The 18,856-nt window shown below is 39.8% G+C and overlaps 1 protein-coding gene across 1 annotated transcript in view; it reads left to right on the top strand.

Moving 5' to 3' along the window:
* LOC136678518 (NLR family CARD domain-containing protein 3-like) overlaps positions 1–7,115 on the top strand; it is a 140,775-nt gene extending 133,660 nt beyond the window's left edge. Inside the window, exons 8-13 of the mRNA XM_066656566.1 lie at positions 1,940–2,110; positions 3,052–3,210; positions 3,613–3,786; positions 4,328–4,501; positions 5,358–5,404; positions 6,586–7,115. Coding sequence (XP_066512663.1) covers positions 1,940–2,110; positions 3,052–3,210; positions 3,613–3,786; positions 4,328–4,501; positions 5,358–5,404; positions 6,586–7,115 — 1,255 coding nt within the window. The remainder of the gene's footprint in view (positions 1–1,939; positions 2,111–3,051; positions 3,211–3,612; positions 3,787–4,327; positions 4,502–5,357; positions 5,405–6,585) is intronic.
* Positions 7,116–18,856: the final 11,741 nt, after the last annotated feature.

Raw genomic sequence — 18,856 nt, forward strand, 5'->3', positions numbered from 1 at the left:
TCCCGGAAGGATTGTGATTTTTCAGTGGTTTATGTGTGAATGCAGGTTGTGGAAAATAAAATGCCAGATGACATGGTCACTAAGTAAATCAATCTTGAAACAATCTTAGTTCAGTTGATGGCAAATGTCTTTAACAAGAACAAATCCAGGAAAATAAACACACTTTCTTTTTTTTCTATTTTTGTAGATTAGCTGGTTGTAATCTCACTGAACAGATAATCGAAGCATTGTGTGAAGCTTTACTGTCAGAAAATTCATGTTTGAAAGAACTGGATCTTAGTTATAGTGAATTGCAGGATTCCGGACTGGAGAAGTTCTCTGATGGTCTGAGAAGACTGAAAATACTCAGGTCAGTATTACTAATAACTTTTTTTTTAATGTTATTAAAATGAATTGCTTAGGTGCACATACACCAATTTTCCAGTTTATTAAATAATTCTGCCTTGTATCACTAATATACTGTCACGAGAAGTACTTGTAGAGACAGAGGTAAATGCAGGGTATGTTTTACTAAATGATCAGGACATGAAGGAAACAAATCAAAGAATAAGCCAACTATAAACAACTATTAAACAGAATGTCAAGCTTCATGACAAAAACACTACACACAGATCTGAACAAACCTAAACAGAGAGACCCAGAAAGCTAAACCTAAACACTGAAAGTTAAGGCTAAACCTAAACACAGAAAGCTAAAGCTAAACATGGACAGCTAAAACTAGAACGCTTGATGAAAACAAAAGGGACCTGGAATGTAAAATGGCAGACAAACACTGAGACTCAGGACTGAGTTTATAAACTATAGAACAGAAAAGGAACACCTGGGAGGGGAAACAAGATGGCAGGACCACAAAGGAGACACAGGTGCAGACACTGATGAGAAGGCAGAGCTAAGGACCAAGGTGGGGCTAAGGCAGATACAAGGAAGGAGAACAAGAACAAAGCAAAACAAAGACCCATGTGCTCCTAAGCACATGACAAACAAGGGAAACAAGAGACAAGGCAGAAATGCACTAAACAGGACCATTCATGACATATCCGCCATACCTTAATGATTCATTTGATGCATAACTACAGAGTGTATATTGTTGTTGTCCACCTCACGTCTGGTTTAGGCCAGATCTTATATGAATGTTTGATTAGCAGTGATATTGATATGGTTTCAGGAACAGAATATTTCCCTATTAGTTCATATATGCTGGTGTACTCTGTTGATGTTCATGCTCCATTTGTATGTTCCAGTCCCTGAATATTCAAGTTTCCTTTTTCAGATCCACATGCTCAACTAACAAGGGTAAACAGCAAGTGTTTACCTTTAAATGATCAATTATCAATTATTAGTGCAGGCATCTGGTCACACATAGTAAAACAGGTCCCATATATTTGGAGTAACTGCCCTCCCTTGACTGGATACTTCAGGGTGTTAAAACAAATCTGAGCCTATAAGCGACACATACTTGTCACTTATAATGTTTAAAGTTAATCTGTTTCTCTTATTATTTGCACCACCACAGACTGTGATTTTATTTTACAAATATTCTGCAAATTACAGGGATTAATCAAATTTATCTCTAAATCTCCCAATGGTTAAAAAAAAACAACACATCTGTTCAAATATAAATCTTTCTGATTCACTTTTTTCCCCCCACTTTTGTAGAATAGCTGGTTTTAAGTTCACTAAACAGTTAACCGACACATTAGCTGCTGCTCTACAGGCAGAAAATTCCTCTCTGAAAGAACTAGATGTAAGTTACAGTGACCTGCCTGGTTTAAGAATGGAGAAATGTTCTGCTGGACTGAAGAAACTGGAGATACTCAGGTCAGTGTTACTGATAAACTATTATTTGACATTTTAGAGTTTTTTTACAACTAAATTAAAGCATTTTATTTCTTGTCAAACTTTCTATATAAGATCAATTGTATTTATTGTGCTCTTATAGACTGACTATGTGTAAACTCAGTGAAGAATTCTGTGGTGCTTTGTGGTCAGTTCTGCAATCAGAAAACAGCCTGAAAGAACTTAACCTCAGCTACAATGACATGCAGGATGCAGGACTGGAGAAGGTCTTTGCTGGACTGAAGAGTGAACAGTGTGAAGTGGAGACACTCAAGTTAGTATCAGCATCATGTAATTTTTGCTGTTGCTAAAGTACATAAAATTTACTGACTTTAAATACACAAACATTCTTTGCCTAGCTATGTCTGCAACATCCAGACCTACAACACACACACACTCACACATTATCATATCCACTACTACGTCAGTGTCAGCAATTGTTTATGATGGTTAATTTTCTAATTGATCCTATCACTGAAGATAATATATGCAGAGAATAGTGAAAAAACATCACAGGAGAAAATTATATAATCAAATCAAGAATTGAACCTTAGTAACAATGACCTGAAAGTGATCAAGCTTGTCAGTGAAAATGCATGTATTAATATACATTCAGTGTCAGAAGTGATCAAGCTTGACATTGAAAATGAATGTATTAATATACATTGTAAATTTTTTTTTCCTTTATTCCACTTCAATTCCTTTTGCTTTTTAATTAAATACTTATTAAATAAAATGTTATTATCTTGCTTGACAATCTTAAAAAGACTTCATCTGTGAATGCAAGCTTGAGAAAATGGTGCTGTATGGCATATTACAGGAAATTCACAAATTTTACTGAAATATATCAGTGCTATGGTAACCTAAAGTAAATACTCTCTCTGATGTTCTATATCAATTGTAGATCTTAAATATGTGCTGCTTTCATGCACACCATTTATTCTCCAGGACTTATATTATATTCTTTAATTTTACACAGTTCTATAATGAAAGATTACATATATTCACCTATCCGTTTGGAGGAGAGAATGTAATACACCTTTAGGGAACACAACTGGATATTTAACACCACTTCTGTATCTTTTAAATGTACATTTACACTGTTTGTGCCTTTAGTGACAATAATGTGCTTCTACAGTACCTTTTGTCTGAGAGTGTATCAACAATAGATCAAATCAAAACATACTCTCACTATGTTTTCTTTCACTTTTGTAGATTAGCTGGAAATAATCTCTCAGAAAAGTTAATTAAAATGTTGAGTGAAGCTCTACAGTCAGCTTCCTGTCTGAAAGAACTGAACCTTAGTTACAGTGACCTTCAAGGTTCAAGACTGCTTTTGCTCTCTGGTGGACTGAAGAGACTGGAGATAGTCAGGTAAATGTTAAAACTTTATATAAAATTTAATACAACTGAATCAAAACATTATTTCACATTGACCTTTGTGTATGAAATCAATAGTATTTACTGTGCTTTCACAGACTTTCGATGTGTAAACTGAGTGAAGAATCTTGTGAAACTGTGTGGTTAGTTCTTCAATCAGAAAACTCTTGCCTGAAAAGCCTGGACCTCAGTAACAACGACTTGAAAGATAAAGGCGCGAAACTGCTCTGTGCTGGACTGAAAAGTCCACAGTGTAAACTGGAGACTCTTAAGTCAGTATTGCTGAATCAATTTATTTATTTTTAAAATGTATAGATAGATGGATAAATAATTTTTTATTATTATACCCAAATTATATTTTATATACTCATTCATTTGTTTATTGTCTGTATACAGATTAGCTGTGTGTAATCTTGGAGAACAGACATGTATAAACCTAAAGTCAGTTTTACAGCTGAAGAATTCCTCCCTGAAAGAACTGGATCTCAGTAACAATGACCTGCAAGATTCAGGAGTGGAGAAGCTCTGTGAAGAACTGGAGAGTCCACACTGTAAACTGGAGACACTCAGGTCAGCTTTTTTTTAATTACTTAAATGACTGGGAAGATATTTTGGCTTCATAGTCAGTGTTTTATTATAAGTTGTTCAAAAGACTCATCCATTCATTGTCTGTAGCCCTTATCTAGTTCAGGGTCGCGGTGGGTCCAGAGCCTTACCAGAATCACTAGACACAAGATGAGATCACACCCTGGAGAGGGCGCCAGTCCTTCAGAAGTCTACACACAGAGTCACACATTCACTCACACCTATGGACACTTTCGAATTCCCAATCCACCTACCAACGTGTGTTTTTTGATACATGGGAGGAAACGGACATGGACAAGGGGGGAACACACCAAACTACCTGCTCACTCCTCACTACCTGCTGCACCACAGTGCCATCCACAGCACATTCAGTGTAGTGTAAATGAGGACATGAGTGATAAATATAGAGTGATTTGAGCCCTCAGTCTTTTTCTTTTTACTTTCTCATGCAATTTGATATAAGCTGATTTTATAGCAGATTTTTTCTATTTAGCAACTTTCTATACTTTGTTTTTCCTGACTGCAGATTGTCTGGTTGTATGATCACAGAGGAAGGCTGTTCTTCTCTGTATACAGCTCTGAATTTAAACCTCTTTCCCCTGAAAGAACTGGATTTGTCCTATAATCACCTAGGAGCCACAGGAGTGAAATTGCTGTTTGAAAAAAAGAAGGATTCAGGTTGCAGATTGGACACACTCAGGTAGGTAAAATTGTGTAGAACTTCATGTGTCCAGTTCTTTAGACACTTCCATGTAGCACCTCAGGACGTCAGAGTGACTTGTTAACCTGCTGTTATCCGGCATTGAATTTTGTACTTAAGTGCTTGTTAAAAATTCCTGAAGTAAAATAATCTTTTGTTTATATTTCTGGCTGAGACATTGATTAAAATTTTATAACATATAAAACTGTAAATTTAATTAAGATAATATTCATAACACTAAAAAAAGATTGAAATTAAATGTCAGACAGACAGAAAATACACACCAAACACAACAGTGCTGCATAGCATACATTTGAACATTTTGTGAGATACAACATTGCTGTGAAATAAATAAACTTGTGATGAGTAGTATTTAACCCCCATTGCAAATTAAGCTTATTAGCAAAATTTACAAACTTTCAGCTGTCGCAGTCACACAACTCCAACAGCTTTGAGGTTGTGGGTTGTAGTCCCGCTCCGGGTGACTGTCTATGAGGAGTTTGGTGTGTTCTCCCTGTGTCTATGTGGGTCTCCTCTGGGCACTCTGGATTTCTCCCATGGTCCAAAAACACATGTTAGTAAGTGGATTGGCGATAGGTCCATAGGTGTGAGTGAATGTGTGAGTGTGTGTTGCCCTGTGAAGGACTGTTGTCCCCTTCAGGGTGTTTTCCTGCCTTGCACTCGATGATTCTTAGTAGGCTCTGGAATTTTATTTTCAAATAAATTATCATCAAAAATAAAAAAAAACCCAGAATACTGAATTATTTAATTCAACACAGATATTTAAAAACTGAAGTAACAAATCATCACCAATAGTGGGTTTTTAAAATTTAGACAAATGTGTTTCTTCTTATAGTGTTGAACATGCAGGGAAGATCCGAATTGATCCAAGTCCAAAGAAATGTAAGTTCACTATTTTCAGTGTAAAGTTGTGAATATTAATACATATTAATGAATAAATTTCATATAAGTGTAGAGCAGGGGTTGGCAAACTTTACCACTCAAAGAGCCATTTGGACCCATTTCACACAGTAAAGAAAACAATGGGAGCCACAAAACCCTTTTGAAATTTTAAATGAAATAACACTGCACATAACGGGTTTTTTTGCCTTTGTGCTATGTATAAACAAACTATACTGTGTTACATTTATGAAATCAATGAACGACTGCAGATAAAATGAAATAACATTTCTGCATGCAACAAAATATTTTTAACTCAGAAAAAAAGACGTTGGGTTGACGGTTAAGTAAAATATTCAATGTCTATTTGACTCCTTGTAGTAATGGAAAAAACGCACAACTTATCCACTGGCAGCAAACCAAAACGCTGTCCTCTCTCTGCATGCCATCATTATTTTACTGGCGCCATGCAGTGAGCTGTCAAAAAGTTCAAGAAACCACACACTGACGGATGTTGCACATTGGAAGTTATGACGTGTATTAAGAGTGACAAAAATATTAAAATATTAAAATATTTTAGATGTTACAAGATCGCCATAATCTTCATAGAATTACATTTTGAAAATGAACGAACCAAAATAAAATACATTTTAATTAAAGACTCATTAATTATTTACAAAAGCTGAGCCGCATCAGAGGGATCAAAGAGACGCATGCAGCTCTGGAGCCGCGGGTTGCCAACCCCTGGTGTAGAGAGACGTGAGAATAATGAGGAGGCTGATTTTCTGGAGATGAAAGGACATGACCATTAAATCCTGAGCACTGAGTTCACTATGACATTTGGGCAGACATAGGCTAGTGGTTAGAGAAGGTTGCCAGTTTAATCCCCTTTTCTTCTTTTGTGTAATTTTATTATTTTATTTAGTTTGGTTTTTGTTATTGTGTCTAATATTATGTTGTCTTTTTGGGTGGTGTGATGTGTCTTGTGCATTGAATTCTACTTGTTTGTTTTGTTCCAGTGTACTGTGTATATTACTGTGTCGTGAATCTTGTGTTTGTTTGTTTTTTGTGTTTCTTCTTTTGTTTATTGTTGTCTCTTCTTGTGTGGTCCCGTTTTTGTGTGTTCTCTCTCTTATTGTCTTGTTTTTCTTATTATTTTATCTTGTGTATCTTGTTGAGTGCAGATGCCTGTGAGCTCACACTGGACCCAAACACAGCACACCCTCTCCTCTCTCTGTCTAAGGGGAACACGAAAGTGAAGCGTGTGGTGAAGGTTCAATCATATCCTGATCATCCAGAGAGATTTAATCAGTGGAAGCAGGTTCTGTGTAGACAAAGTCTGACTGGACGCTGTTATTGGGAAACAGAGTGGAGTGGGAAGGTTTATATTTCAGTGGCGTATAAATCAATCAAGAGAAAAGCAGGCAGTGATGACTCTAGGTTTGGAGAGAATGAAAAGTCCTGGAGTCTGAAGTGCTCTGATAACCGTTACTCTGTCAGTCACAATAAGAAGAACACTGTTATTTGTCTTCCTTCCTCCAGCTCTAACAGAGTAGGAGTGTATGTGGACTGTCTGGCTGGCACTGTATCTTTCTACAGAGTCTCCACTGACACACACACACTCAGACACTTGCACACATTCACCACCACATTCACTGAACCTCTCTGTGCTGGGTTCTGGGTTAGTAAGGTCTCCTCAGTGCGTTTGTGTTAGATGCAATAGTTTCATGTTGTTCAGATATTACTTAATGAGTGTGCATGCTCGCTCATTTTACAAGAATAGAAAGTAAAATAAAGTGCAGGGAAAGTGAAGAAGCCCAATAAACATGTTATTCATTATTTTGATTAATCTGTTATTTCACCTTAATTTACCTTTGTTGTGAAATTATATTTGAAATGATAAAGAGTGTAATGTTGTGTCTGTACTTTCTTTCTTCTTAGTCTTAACCCTCTGACCGGTCAGTCTGACCTACCTTTAGTTTTTGCAGTTATAAATGTCAAGCTGATGGATGGATAGATCAAATGAAAGATCACTTGGGATATTTACCAAATTATGAGGCAAAGTTAATATCTTAATCTAATAAAATAATAATAAATATATTGATAAAGGGAGTATTATGAATTTGCCAGTATAATTTTTGCACCCTTAGTCCCTTGGTTAAAGACAACAAATAATTAAGGTCTTTTTTGAAATGTGATGTGTTAATTTTTCTTTGTTCAATATCGATTAAGCTGAAGGAAATAAACCTTGTAATCCATTTATATCCAATTCTGTTTTTGGCTGTTCTTTAGGCTTCAGCAATTAAGACAAATATTTTAACTTTTCACATTTAGCTATCGTTTCAACAGTTCAAAACATAAAATCTCATAGTGTAAAGAGCAGGAAACAGCTAAAGGTGTAGAAATAAACAGATAAAGTAAAAAGGCAGAAAGACTAACAGAGAAAACAGAACAAACAATAACTTAATTAGCATAACCTAATACTGAATGAAGAGAAAGGAAAACAAGGCACCTAAAGTGACAGACAGGGACACACATCAAAGGTATTCATGAACTGAACTCAACAGAAAAACCCAATAAAGGAAACTAGGAGAAATCCAGGCAATACAGATAATCATAAAGATGTATAGGAAACAATTTAAAATAGAGAACAACCAGGACATAAAAGGAGGGATGTGAGAAAATAGAAAACATCCATTCAAACAAAGTAAATAAGGAACGGTACTGGAAACTAACAAAGACAGATACTAGAATGGAGTAGGACTAGATGGACAAAAAGACAGATTGAGAAATCTAAGAAACAAAACACAACCATAATGAAATATGGAGGAAATATGAACAGAGAAGACTATGAACAGACTAACCAGGAACAAAACAAAATGAGTAATAACTGATAAACACCAGACAAACAACTGGTAATATAAAGCTTAGTGAAACACAAAACAACTCTAAGGACAAGACATTGGGACAGAAAACAAAAATAAGGCAAGATAGAGTAGTGCCTAATACTGACACACATCCAGGCATCAAATTCTAAACTTGATCATTTTTATGAAAAGGTAATCAAGTTATTCAGTGAAATCAGTGTATGCTTTCCTTTGTAATTTTGTCAGTTAAATAAAGGTTCAAGAATATTAATAAAGGATAGAATTAAAACATGAATACTGTGAAATGTTCAGTAACTTGCAGCAATTAGTTGCTGTGGTTAATTTCACAGTATGAATAATGAACTATTATTCACAGTACTGATAAAATACTTTACTAATGAAATACTGATAAAAATCTTACATTTTATTACACAAATAAGTGCAGTATTGTGCTTGTTTACCAACAGTAATAGGCTCCTGTATTATTATCATAGCAAATATTAAACTATTTAAAATGCATTACTGCATTCACTTTGACACTAAATTAATAACTAACTTAAATACTATACAATGAATCACAACTATTTTGAAACTTTAAGGGTTATAAATATTGTGTAGTGTTTCTTTAATTTAATCTAGCTATTCAGATTGGAGTATATCGTATCTGCATAAACACCATATAACTTTTTTGAAATAGGTATATAATGCAATAAAAATAATTTAGTATTATATAATACATTTTGATATTGTACCACGTTTTGGTAATACAGTGGTGTGAAAAAGTGTTTGCCTCCTTCATGATTTCTTTTTTTATTTTGCATGTTTGTCACTCTTAAATGTTTCAGATCATCAGACAATTTTAAATATTAGTAAACACAAGTAAACACAAAATGCTGTTTTTAATATTAAGGGAAAAAATCCAAACAAGTGCAGTTACTATTACCCAATAACTCACATGGGAAGTTTTTGTTAATGTTTTTAAAACTTTTTAATCATTTGTCCAAATTTGGTCACAACTTTCTCTCATAATTCATTCTTTTTACAGAGTCCAGTGACCTATTAGAAGTTTTATTTATCAATGTAAACACAGCATTGCTAGCATTGTTGAGGTCTGAAGGAATATTATATTTTATTTTCTCTAAAATATGTACTAAATATTGCAACTCTTACCATTCATCATCTCTCTGCCTACTCTCTCACTCTCTCTCACACACACACACACAGCTCCTGTTTGCATGTTTGAGTCATGAGCTGCACTGTAGTGTTAATTTCCACATGTAAAACTTTTGGGTCCGAAGCTGAACACAGATACTTTCTCCCAGAAAAGTTTACTTGACAAATTAAGAGATTCTAATTCAACAATCCTTAAAACTATACTGAGATATTATAATAAAAAAGTTTCCGCTCACCAGTTTGTCATGAATATCACACTACAAATTTATCTCCATCCCAAAAATTCAAGTACCAGCATTTTAACTTTACTGATGTGATTATATTTTTATATCAATAGACACTACTAATATAAATATAGGGTGGCACGGTGGTGCAGCAGGTAGTGTCGCAGTCACACAGCTCCATGGACCTGGAGGTTGTGGGTTCGATTCCCGCTCTGGGTGATTGTGAGGAGTTGGTGTGTTCTCCTCGTGTCCACATGGGTTGCCTCCGGGTGCTCCGGTTTCCTCCCACAGTGCAAAAACGCACATTAGGTGGATTGGCGACTCAAAAGTGTACGCGTGTGTGTTACCCTGTGAAGGACTGGCGCCCAATGATTCCAGGTAGGCTCTGGACCCACCGTGACCCTGAACTGGATAAGCGGTTACAGATAATGAATGAATATAAATATAATTCCATTGTGTTTACCTTACATTATTTATTTGACTTTCAACTATTTTTTATTATAAGCTTCAGTCTTTAGAAGGGACTATGCAATTAATCTATATTAATTTCACAAAGTTTTGTGACTAATTTTTTTAAAAATCACAAACAGCATTAGATTTAATACATTTTAAAAAGAAAATTATTATGTCCTCTAATTTTGAAATATATACTGTACCAGTTTTCATTCATTCATTATCTGTAACCACTTACCCAGTTCAGGGTCGCGGTGGGTCCAGAGCCCTCCTGGAATCATTGGGCGCAAGGCAGGAATTCACCCTGGAGGGGGCCTATACCAGTTTGTAATAGTGATTTTCGATTCCAGCTATTTCCTTTCTGATATGATACTTAGTCAAATTTAGGATGGTATCTGTGATACCAATCCAATACTGATACCTGACTGTAGACCACTGCTTGTCCACCACAGGATATAACAAATAATTAATCTCCTCAAACATTTTAAATTCACAGAGAATTTTATGTAGAAAAAAGAAACTAATACAAATATTACTAACAACTATGAGAGATATAATAATGAACCTGATATAAAATGATCCATCCATCCATCCATCCATTATCCACCGCTTATCCGGGTCCGGGTCGCGGGGGAAGCAGTCGGAGCAAAGAAACCCAGACCTCCCTCTCCCCAGCCACCGACTCTAGCTCCTCCGGGGGTATACCGAGGCGTTCCCAGGCCAGTCGAGACATATAGTCTCTCCAGCGTGTTCTTGGTCTGCCCCGGGGCCTCCTCCCCGTTGGACATGCCCGGAACACCTCTCCAGGAAGGCGTCCAGGAGGCATCCGAACCAGATGCCCGAACCATCTCAGCTGGCTCCTTTCGACGTGGAGGAGCAGCGGCTCCACTCCGAGTCTCTCCCGGATGTCCGAGCTCCTAACCCTGTCTCTAAGGGAGAGTCCAGACATCCTGCGGAGAAAACTCATTTCAGCCGCTTGTACCCGCGATCTCGTTCTTTCGGTCACTACCCAAAGCTCGTGACCATAGGTGAGGGTTGGGACGTAGATTGAACGGTAAATCGAGAGCTTTGCTTTTCTGCTCAGCTCTCTCTTCACCACAACGGTCCGGTACAGAGCCCGCATTACTGCTGACGCTGCACCGATCCGCCTGTCAATCTCACGCTCCATATTTCCCTCACTCGTGAACAAGACCCCGAGGTATTTAAACTCCTCCACTTGAGGCAGGATCTCACTTCCAACCTGGAGAGAGCACTCCACCCTTTTCCGGCTGAGTACCATGGACTCGGACTTGGAGGTGCTGATCCTCATCCCTACCGCTTCACACTCGGCTGCAAACTGGTCCAGCAAGAGCTGGAGGTCCCGCCTTGATGAAGCCAACAAGACCACATCATCTGCAAAAAGCAGACATGGAATCCTGAGACCACCAAACCGGACACCCTCCGCCACTTGGCTACGCCGAGAAATTCTGTCCATAAAAATTATGAACAGAACCGGTGACAACGGGCAGCCCTGACGGAGTCCAACTCTGACTGGAAACCAGTCAGATTTACTGCCAGCCATACGAACCAGACTCCTGCTCTGTTTGTACAGGGACTGGATAGCTCGTAACAAAGAGCCCAGTACCCCATACTCCCTGAGCACCCCCCACAGAATACCCCGAGGGACACGGTCGAATGCCTTCTCCAGATCCACAAAACACATGTAGACTGGTTGAGCAAACTCCCATGCACCCTCCAGGATCCTAGCGAGGGTAAAGAGCTGGTCCTGTGTTCCACGACCGGGGCGGGATCCGCATTGTTCCTCCTGGATCCGAGGTTCAACTATCAGTCGGACTCTCTTCTCCAGTACCCCCGCATAGACCTTACCGGGGAGGCTGAGGAGTGTGATCCCCCTATAGTTGGAACACACCCTCCGATCCCCCTTTTTGAAAAGGGGAACCACCACCCCAGTCTGCCAGTCCAGAGGCACTGCCCCCGATGTCCACGCGATGTTGCAAAGACGTGTCAACCAGGACAGCCCCACAACATCCAGAGCCTTGAGGAACCCGGGGTGAACCTCATCCACCCCCGGGGCCCTACCGCCAAGGAGTTTCCCTACCACCTTGGCCACTTCAGCCCCAATGATAGACGAGCCCCCCCCCCGGGGTCCCCAAGCTCTGCTTCCTCTGCGGAAGACGTGCTGGTGGGATTGAGAAGATCCTCGAAGTATTCCTTCCACCGTCTGATGACGTCCCCAGTCGAGGTCAACAGTTCCCCACCCCCACCATATACAGTGTTGGTGGAAAACTGCTTTCCCCTCCTGAGTCGCCTGACGGTTTGCCAGAAACTTCTTGGAGCCGACCGAAAGTCGTTTTCCATGTTCTCACCAAGCTCCTCCCACACCCGAGTTTTTGCCTCAGCGACTGCCGAGGCCGCAAGCCGCTTGGCTCCCCGGTACCTGTCGGCTGCCTCCGGAGTCCCCTGAGCCAACCAGGCTTGATAGGACTCTTTCTTCAGCTTGATAGCCCCCCTCACCCGGGGTGTCCACCACCGAGTGCGGGGATTGCCACCCCGACAGGCACCGACAACCTTGCAGCCACAGCTCCGTTCAGCCGCCTCAACAATGGAGGTCCGGAACATGGCCCACTCGGACTCAATGTCACCAGCCTCCCCCGGGATGCAGTCGAAGCTCTGCCGGATGTGGGAGTTGAAGATCTTTCTGACAGGTTCCTCTGCCAAACGTTCCCAGCAAACCCTCAGCACACGTTTGGGCCTGCCAGGTCAGTCCGGCATCCTCCCCCGCCATCTGATCCAACTCACCACAAGGTGGTGATCAGTTGACAGCTCAGCGCCTCTCTTCACCCGAGTGTCCAGAACATATGGCCGCAGGTCAGATGATACGACTATAAAGTCGATCATCGAAATGCGGCCTAGGGTGTCCTGATGCCAGGTGTACTTGTGGACACCCTTATGTTCGAACATGGTGTTCGTAATGGACAAACTGTGACGAGCACAGAAATCCAATAACTGAACACCACTCGGGTTCAGATCAGCGGGGCCGTTCCTCCCAATCACGCCCCTCCAGGTCTCACTGCCATTACCCACGTGAGCGTTGAAGTCCCCCAGCAGAACAATGGAGTCCCAAGAATGAGTGTTGATATAAAATGATTATGCTGAAAATGTTGACACTGTCCTGGATTAAAATTATTTACTAATCTAATTTATAAAGAATAAAAAAGAACTTAATGAATGAAAAATTATTAAATTGGACTGTGACTGGGTGGCACGGTGGTGCAGCAGGTAGTGTCGCAGTGACACAGCTACAGGGACCTGGAGGTTGTGGGTTTGATTACCGCTGAGGGTGACTGTCTTTGAGTAGTTGGTGTGTTCTCCCCATGTCCGCGTGGGTTTCCTCCGGGTGCTCCGGTTTCCTCCCACAGTCCAAAAAGTTGGTAGTGGATTGGCAACTCAATAGTGTGTCTAGGTGTGAATGTGTGAGTGTGTGTGTATTGCCCTGTGAAGGATTGGCACCCCTCCAGAGTGTATTCCCACCTTCCGCTCAATGAGGTAGGCTCTTTACCCACTGCGACCCTGAACTGGATAAGTGGTTACAGATAATGAATGAATGGACTGTGAATGGAAAAGTACTAAAATGTGGCATTTTGTCTAAAATTTTGTTTAATCACCATGGTCCACAGCCTCCTTGTTATCAGGGGTGTCTGGTAAATCTAAAAAAGTAGTGTATTTCAATTCATAGCTTCATAAAGAATACAAAACATCAGTTGTATATTTATTATTTAATTTATTTTTAATTCTGAAATATATTGAGGTAGCAGCCTCATTTACAATATAGCAAAGATATAATTTAATGACAACTAGTCTATTCACTTTAAATGATCAATTCTTTAGGAAACCTTACCTGAATAAACCCAGGCTTTTTGCCTATGTGAGATTATATCAGTGTTACCCATTACTACTCCAAGCTGAACTCATGTAGTTATTTGTTGAAGCATTTATTTATTTTGTTACTTATTCATAACCATATTTATTATTTTGAACATCTCCAGCAACACAGAAGGCCTCCACCAGAGACTGAAGATAGACAGAGCTGAAATAGCTCCACATATGACTCTGTTTATGCTCTGCCATTGTGTCTGTCTACAGACTGAGTGACTGACTTACTGAGCAGGGTGCTGCTGCACTTACGCATTGCGCACTTACCCAGGCAGAAGAAACAGTAGTTCCCTCAAACCGTGTATCATCAAATCAAATCAAATTTATTTGTATAGCACTTTTTACAACTGATGCAGCTTCACAGAATTCCAGTAAGACAAAGATTTGACATGAAATGTAGAAAAAAAAATGTAAAACCCCCCAAGTGAGCAAGCCAGGGGCGACAGTGGCAAGGAAAATCTCCCTTAGCTAAGGAAGAAACCTTGGGAGGAACCACCTATCCTCCTCTGGTCAATCTACTGGTAATAATAGTTAGTAGTCCATGAGAACTTCAGTGTAGGGGCAGCTTCAAGGCACTTGGTGGTTGCTGGAGCGTGGGCAGCTGGTCTGAACCGTGGAGGAGGATCTTGACAGTCATCCATCAGTGTCCAGACAGACAGGTGGGCAGTCGTTTACTCGGAAAAATGTAAAGGGATGGAATTAATTTTGAACTGTTTGGTGTTTGTAAAGCAGAAAATGTGAACATTTCCAGAGTGTGGTTAATGACTCCGGCAGATCTGACTATGACAGCTTTAACTAAAAAGAGAGAACCAGAAGGACACAGACATGGGAGCATTCTGAAACACTGGCATCCCTCCCCTCCACCGTCAACAAACCTGAGTGATCATGTGAAGCGGCGGGACGACAGCACCAGCGTCTCAGTTTACTATAATTCCCTGTGTCCATGGACCCCCCGGATCTGCCACCTTCATCTATGGGGGAGCATTAACTACGAAAAAATAAACTAAACAAATAAGTTTTTAGCCTAGATTTGAAGATTGCGACTGTGTCTGAGTCCCGAAAATTTTCTGGAAGATCATTCCAGAGTTGGGGGGCTTTATAAGAGAAGGCTCTTCCCCCAACCGAGGCCTTCTGAATTCTGGGAACAATTAAAAAAACAGTATTCTGTGATCTGAGTATACGTGGAGGCTCATAATAGGAAATTGTATCTTGAAGGTATTCAGGAGCAAGCCCATGTAGGGCTTTATATGTTAATAACAGAATTTTGTAGTCGATGCGGAATTTTACAGGCAGCCAATGAAGTGATGATATAATTGGGCTAATATGTTCAAATTTTCTAGTTTTAGTGAGGACCCTGGCTGCAGCATTTTGAACTAGTTGAAGTTTTCTTAAATTGCTGCTGGTACATCCTGACAGTAGTGCGTTACAGTAGTCAAGCCTTGAAGAAATATAAGGCATGTACTAATGTTTCTGCATCCTGCAGGGATAAGGCATTTCTAATCTTAGCAATATTGCGAAGATGTAAAAAAGCTGTCTTAGTGATACTGCCTATGTGTTGATCAAATGATAAATCCAGGTCAATTTTGACACCAAGATTTTTTGCTGCTGAACCAGGTTTAACTGGAAAGTCAGCGAGATTTAAAATTAAATCTGATAATTTATTTCTTGCCACCTTTGGACCCAAAAGCATGACCTCTGTTTTGTTAAGGTTTAGGAGGAGGAAGTTACGCAACATCCAGCCTTTCACGTCTTTTACACAGTCCTCTATTTTCTGTGTTTATCATCGGACTTGGCTGAAATATACAATTGCGTGTTGTCTGCGTAACAGTGAAAGTTAATGTCATGGTTTCTTATAACTGTGCCTAGCGGTAACATGTATAATGTAAATAATAATGATCCTAAAATAGAGCCTTGTGGAATTCCAAATCTTACTTTAGAATAATGTGAATTTAGATTGTTTACTTTTACAAATTGATAACGTTCCCTTAAGTAAGATTCGAACCATAATAGGGCTGTCCCTGTAATTTCAACCAGGTTTTCTAACTTTCCTAGGAGAATATTGTGGTCTATTGTATCAAAGGCTGCGCTGAGGTCAAGAAGCACCAACAGGGATACGTGGCCTTGATCAGAAGCAAGAAGATCATTTGTTATCTTGACTAGAGCTGTCTCTCTACAATGATGTGGCCTGAATCCAGATAGGAATTTTTTATATATATGATTCTTATGGCCCCCTGCAGTGTGTATTCCCGCCTTGCGCCCAATGATTCCAGGTAGGCTCTGGACCCACCGTGACCCTGAATTGGATAAGCGGTTACAGATAAAGAATGAATGAATGAATGAATGAATGACTCTTATAGATATGTTCTACGTAGATATGAACTAAGTTGTTGGGCCACGGCTTTTTCTAAGATCTTGGACAGAAATGGCAGATTTGAAATAGGCCTGTAATTAGACAGTGTACTAGCATCAAGATATGGTTTCTTGATCATAGGTTTAATAACTGCTAGTTTAAAAGCTTTGGGTACATGGCCCATGCTAAGGGATGAGTTTACTATAGTTAAAAGAGGATTGATAATAGCTGGTAGTACTTCTTTAATTATTTTTTTAATTTTGTGGTAATGGCATCAAGTGTGCAAGTTGTACAGTTTGCAGAGGTGATAATCTTCTCTAGTTCTAACTGTGGGAGTGGGTAAAAGGTTTCAAGTCTTTCTTTTACAATTACATTATGTTTTATGTCAGTCACATCGGGTGGCAGCCAGGTCGGATTTAATACTGTGGCTTGAGTTTGTTGTCTAATATTCTCAATTTTATTATTAAAAAAGTCCATAAAATCTTTACTGGTGAGAGTTGCTGGAATTAGTTGTTCGGAACCTGCTTGATTTTATGTAGTTTTGGAAAACACACTAAACAGTACTCTCTGATTATTTTTATTTTTGGAGATCAGCGAGGCCAGATATGCTGAGCGAGCTTTAGTGAGGGCATTTCTATACTCTATAAGGCTGTCCTTCCAGGCAGAATGGAACACTTCTAGCTTGGTTGATCGCCATTTCTGCTCTAGTTTCCGTGATGTTTGTTCTAAAGTACGGGTTTTATCATTATACCATGGTGCGAGCTTTTTCTGTCTTATACTTTTATGTTTAATTGGTGCTGCCTTTTCTAAAGTAGATCGACAGGTATTTTCTAAGTAGTCAGTTAGTACATTAGGTCCATTGGGTCTGATGGAATGGGAACTGGTGTTGATATTTCTGGGAGGTTTTCTATAAATTGTAGGGCGGTAGATGGTTTTATTATATGCTTTGTAGAATAGCGAGGGGTCTTAAATATATTATGGCTAAGACACAGCTCATATGAAATTAGGTAATGGTCGGAGATTGCCGAGGATTGCGGTAAGATATTAATTTGGCAATATTAAGACCTACTGTCAGAACTAAGTCAAACTGTGACTGCAGTAGTGTGTAGGCCCTGTTACATTTTGAGTAATACCAATAGAGTCTAAGATTGAGGTAAATGCCTTTTTAGTTGGTCACTTTCCTTCTCAAAATGGATATTGAAGTCTCCTATAATTATAACTTTATGATTGCAAACCGCTAGGTTTGCAGCAAAATCTCTGAATTCTTTCAGAAATTCTAAGTAAGGCCCTGGTGGTCTGTAAATGTTGCATAATAAAAATGCGTCCTTTTTTGTGACCGGGTTTTTAATAATGGTGGAGAGAACCTCAAAAGAAGTGAAGGTGTCACATTGTTTAAGACTAATTTCTAGGGTATTTTGGTAAATTACACATACTCCACCTCCTTTGCCTGATAATCTTTGGCTATGTACATAATTGTAGCCTAGGGGGGTGGCTTCATTTAGTGCTGAATATTCATTTGGTCTAACCCACGTTTCCGTGAGACAGAAACCGGCTCTGGATTGTTGTTTACAGCTGTCTACACTACTCTGCTGACTAGCTAAAAGACTATGTGCTATGCTGCAAGAAAGTAAGGCAGCACTCTCCCGCATGGGGTGGATACCATCCCTACCTATAAGACCAGGCTTGCCTTCGAAACGTAACCAATTGTCTATAAAGCCCACTTGATTTTCGGAACACCACTTGGAAATCCAACAGTTTAACGCTGAAAGTCAGCTGTAGGCTTCAGTGCCACGCTGCATTGGTATGGGACCAGAGCAGATTACAACATCGTCTGGGCCAGTTTAATCACCTTTCTAATATTACCCTTACTTACCTCAGACTACCGCACACGAATATCATTGGCCCCTACATGAATGACTATCCTCGAATATCTCCTATTAGCTAACAGTCTAAGGTTGCCACTAATATCCGGCGCTCTGGCTCCCGAAAAACTGCCAATTGTTACTGCCGGTGCCCCTAAAGGAGTAGCTAATTTCACCTGTCGAACAATAGAGTCTCCTATAACCAGAGCACTCTTAACAGACTCCTCAGCGGGTGCTTCGCTGAGTGGGGCAAACCTGTTTGACATGTGAAACGGAGGAACGTGGTGTCCCGGTGGGCTAGCTTTCGCCTCAGCGTTAGCATCAGCCTTAGCTTTCTCGCTATGTCGCCGAGACGTCACCCATTCACCCCGCTGTGAGGGCTCTAATGCCGGAATCGAGGGGGTGCTAACTCTCCCTAAGGCACCCGGAGTTGCTAGCACTGAATCTCACTGTTTATCCCTTGACAATAATAAGCTCTGGATGTGCACTTTTAGCTGGTCCACTTTATCCACCAGAGAGCTAACTAGCTGACACTTAGCACAAACACAACCACTATCATTGTCGCTAGAGGTGGAAAAGGAAGTTAAACTAAA

The sequence above is a fragment of the Hoplias malabaricus genome, chromosome 2, assembly GCF_029633855.1.
Source record: "Hoplias malabaricus isolate fHopMal1 chromosome 2, fHopMal1.hap1, whole genome shotgun sequence".
In the NCBI taxonomy this organism is placed as follows: Eukaryota; Metazoa; Chordata; class Actinopteri; order Characiformes; family Erythrinidae; genus Hoplias; species Hoplias malabaricus.